The 4,027-nt window shown below is 36.8% G+C and overlaps 1 protein-coding gene across 1 annotated transcript; it reads left to right on the forward strand.

Annotated features, from left to right (window-relative positions):
* Positions 1 to 1,830, forward strand: LOC114183146 (CBL-interacting serine/threonine-protein kinase 14-like). The gene has a single exon (XM_028070053.1). It carries the CDS (start codon positions 314 to 316, stop codon positions 1,646 to 1,648), a length of 1,335 nt encoding a protein of 444 aa, XP_027925854.1. The 5' UTR covers positions 1 to 313; the 3' UTR covers positions 1,649 to 1,830.
* Positions 1,831 to 4,027: the final 2,197 nt, after the last annotated feature.

Here is a 4,027-nt window from a genome sequence, read left to right on the forward strand (position 1 = left end):
ATAAGACAGGACAGAGTTGTCTTGTTGACGGAAAGCGTGACCATCTTTAAATAGCCATCCTCTTCCTGCAGGCTCACAACAACACATGGATTGTTCCTCTTTTCCTTTGTCCCGAACACACTTCAACTCCACTCATTCCCTTTTAGTGGCTCTTGAAGTTCCTTGTTAGATAAGATTTATGCAAATCCCTTCACAAAATCTGGAATATCCAATTACCAACCACCATTGCGCGATATTCTCTCAACTTCGCTTTATATTCTCTCAACAACTCCTCTCTCAGGTTGAGAGACTTCATTAGTTAGTTGCTTCAACCATGAGAGAGCCGCAGAACGACACCGTAGCGACCCAACTACCAACCACAAACGACGACGTGCCATCCGGCGTCGTTTTGTTCGGGAAGTACGAGTTGAAGAGGTTACTGGGAGTCGGCGCGTTCGGCAAGGTCTACCACGCCACCACCGTCGACACGCGCCAGAGCGTGGCGGTGAAGGCCGTCAGCAAAAGCAAGGTCGTAAACGGAGGTTTTGCCGCCAACGTGGAACGTGAGATCTCTATCATGCGTCGCCTCCACCACTCCAACATCATTGACCTCTTTGAAGTTCTCGCGACGAAGACCAAAATCTACTTCGTCATGGAGTTTGCCGCCGGCGGCGAACTCTTCCACGCGGTCGCCAGAAAAGGGCGGCTGGAGGAGATCGACGCCAGGTTTTACTTCCGGCAACTCATCTCCGCCTTGAAACACTGCCACTCGCACGGCGTGTTCCACCGCGACCTCAAGCTCGATAACCTCCTGCTCGACGAGAACGGGAATTTGAAAGTCTCCGATTTCGGGTTGAGTGCGGTCACGGGTCAGATCCGACCTGACGGGTTGTTACACACTGTTTGTGGAACGCCTACCTACGTGGCACCCGAGATTCTGGTGAAGAGAGGCTATGATGGTGCGAAAGTGGATCTGTGGTCGTGCGGCGTCGTTTTGTTTGCGCTCACTGCAGGTTATTTACCATTCAATGATTGCAACGTCACCGTTTTGTACAGAAAGATTTACCGCGGTCAATTCCGGTTCCCTAGGTGGATGTCTAGTGATCTGAGGTACCTCTTATCACGCTTGTTGGACACAAATCCCGAGACCAGGATTACCATTGATGAGATCTACCAAGACACGTGGTTCAACGCGGGTGAGGACCAGTACGAACCGGTTCGGGTCAAGGAGAGTGAATGCGTGTGTGGGGAGAGCCGAACCGGGTTCGAGTCGCTAAACGCGTTCGACTTAATTTCTTTTTCGACCGGTTTGGACATGTCGGGTCTTTTCGAGGATCCGAACGGGTCAGATTCGGTGGAACGGGTTGTTTCCGCCGCGGAGCCGGAGAATATTATGGAGAGAGTGGAGGCGGTGGCGGAGGAAGGGAGGGTGGTGGTGAGGAGGGAGAAGAACGGTGGTGGAGCGAAGTTGGAAGGGCAGGACGGTAATTTGTTAGGTCTCGTAGTAGTTTACCGGTTAACGGAAGAGCTGGTAGTGGTTGAAATGAAGAGAAGTGAGAAGGGAGGGGAATGTGGCGCGAAGCTTTGGAAAGATAAACTGCTACCTCTGCTTATTGAATTGGCAGGTGAACGGGAAGCGCCGGTTTCCGGTGACTTCTGTAACATATAGCTTGGTATCTATGTTTTTTTTGTCTGGGTACCAATCAGGATCCTTTGTTTTTATGGATTGGTGATTACTCAAGGCTTTATGTTTTGCAGAATCTATATAATTAAGTACGTAAATAAGATGTTTATAATGGAATTTTAGAATCCTTTAAGACACTTTTATAAAACTGCAATACAAATTTACCACGGAATTAATCTGAAGAAAGCTCAATTAATTATACTTATGTAATAAGTTTCTGTGTCTTGAGTTCTTGAATGATAATAGCATTGCTATTTGGCATTCATTAATGGAGTCAAATATTCTTTTTAATTAATTCGACGGAACAATAAGAGTTTAATTGAATATTTTAATAATTATTTGGGGGAGATAGGATTATTTATAAGAGAATGAAATTTAGTTTTGTTAAATTATATGCAGTGACAAATAGGTGAATAAAAATAAATGGTTTAGATTAGATATTATCAACATAGAGTATTGAAATGTGTGTGGTCCTCTATGTTTGTGCATGAATTTGTCGGAACTAACTCTACCCCTTTCATAAGTGCGAAGAACATTCACCCACAACAATAACAGTAACTATGAAAAGGGTTAAATATTTTTTCTTTTCGATAAATTTTAAATTTTAGAATTAGTCTATTTCAAAATTTTAGAATAATTTAGTCCTTTTTCATTTTTAAAATATGTAAATTTAAACATTTTAATTAAAATTTGTTAGGTTTATTTGATGTTTCGTACGCATTTCAAAATTGTATTTGAGTTGTTTATACTGTTTGACACATTTTTTGATCTAATGTTAAGTCAAATACTGTTATGAAACGTGCTTAAAATGTCAAATAAATTTAACAAAATTGGATTAAAATGACTACATCCACATATTTCGAGAGATGAAAGACTAAATTGGTCCAAAATTTTGAAATGGGTTAATTCCAAAATTCACTTAAATTTAAGTGACCAAAAATATATTTAACCTTATAAAAATAACTTACCCTTATGAAAATAACTTGCTTAATGGTCACTACTCTAAAATTGATCATCATTTCCTCATATTAAATAAGTTTATTAGTTAATAGGTTAGGTTTCGCATTATGTAAGTCAATAAAAGATATACACTTATTTAGCCTCAAACAATGTGGTACAATGAACTTCGATGTCTTTCAAACACAAATAGAAAACATGTGTTTGACCATCTTTCAAAATCATACAATGATAAAAATAAACTCGTACTCTGTATTGACAATTAAAATTAAATGCTTATAGTGACAATATATTGTCAATTATTTTGAAAATGTTAATATAAGGTTGTCTATCCAAAGCATTTAAGCGTGTTAAGCTAAATCGTAGATCAAACGCGAGCTTTGCATATGTAAATTGTAATATTGCCTTCATTTTGGAAAAAAAAAAAAAAAAGAGAGACTTTTCTCGTGTTAGGTCACCTTTAGATCTTTTGAGTATACTAAAATATATGTGAGTCTGGTAGAAATATGCCCCACGTATCTTCTTCAATCGTTCTAATAGAAACTAATATGTGGAACATATCCCCATCATAGTCCACAATTGAATGGAACTAAAAAAATTGGTAAATTTTTCAAAAACATTGTCTTAGATGTAGTTTGTAAAAAGCATGAAAATACAAATAAACCTCAAGCCAAACAAAAGAATCTAAAACATTGGTGTAAGATCCTCGAAAGGTTAATCTTGGAGATGTTTGTTTTTTTCGAAAGTTATAGATGACAATTTGACTTTTAACAAAATTTACGAGAAATCTAATTCTTTCATATGTATACACTTTGTATACATCTATTTCACAATTGTCCAGTACTTTAATATTTATATAATAATGACAATAATCTGCTTGATCATTTACATAATTTTTTTGGATGTCACGATATTTTTTTTAAAAGTCGTCTCAAAAATGAAAAGAAAAAAAGTATTTAAATAGTTTTAAGTGGTTGAACTCAACTCATATTGATTGAAAGATCATGTTTAGGTCTTAATGTACTTTATTAGTAATTTATGTTTTAAGTAGTTGATGTTATTGGAGTGAGGACTACACCAAGGACTTAGTTTACTTGGTTACTTGTTTTAAGTAGTTTAAGATTTAGTTTACTTTGTTAATTTCTTAGGCGTTACACTTAAATTTACTTAGCTTTTATCTTATGGAGCAATGAATTTATTCTAAATTCCAATGTACTTTCTTAAGTATATATTTTATATTGGATTGACCTTGAATAGTATTCAATATTGGTGAGTATGATACTTCTTTAAATTTATTTTCACAACAAATTATTGTCTAATAAAATAAAATAGATTAATCGTAATAAAACTAACTATAATTTACTTTCGAGTGATTTGTCGTTAAAGTAAGTACATCATGCAAGTTTC

This window comes from Vigna unguiculata, chromosome 5 (assembly GCF_004118075.2).
Source record: "Vigna unguiculata cultivar IT97K-499-35 chromosome 5, ASM411807v1, whole genome shotgun sequence".
Taxonomy (NCBI): Eukaryota; Viridiplantae; Streptophyta; class Magnoliopsida; order Fabales; family Fabaceae; genus Vigna; species Vigna unguiculata.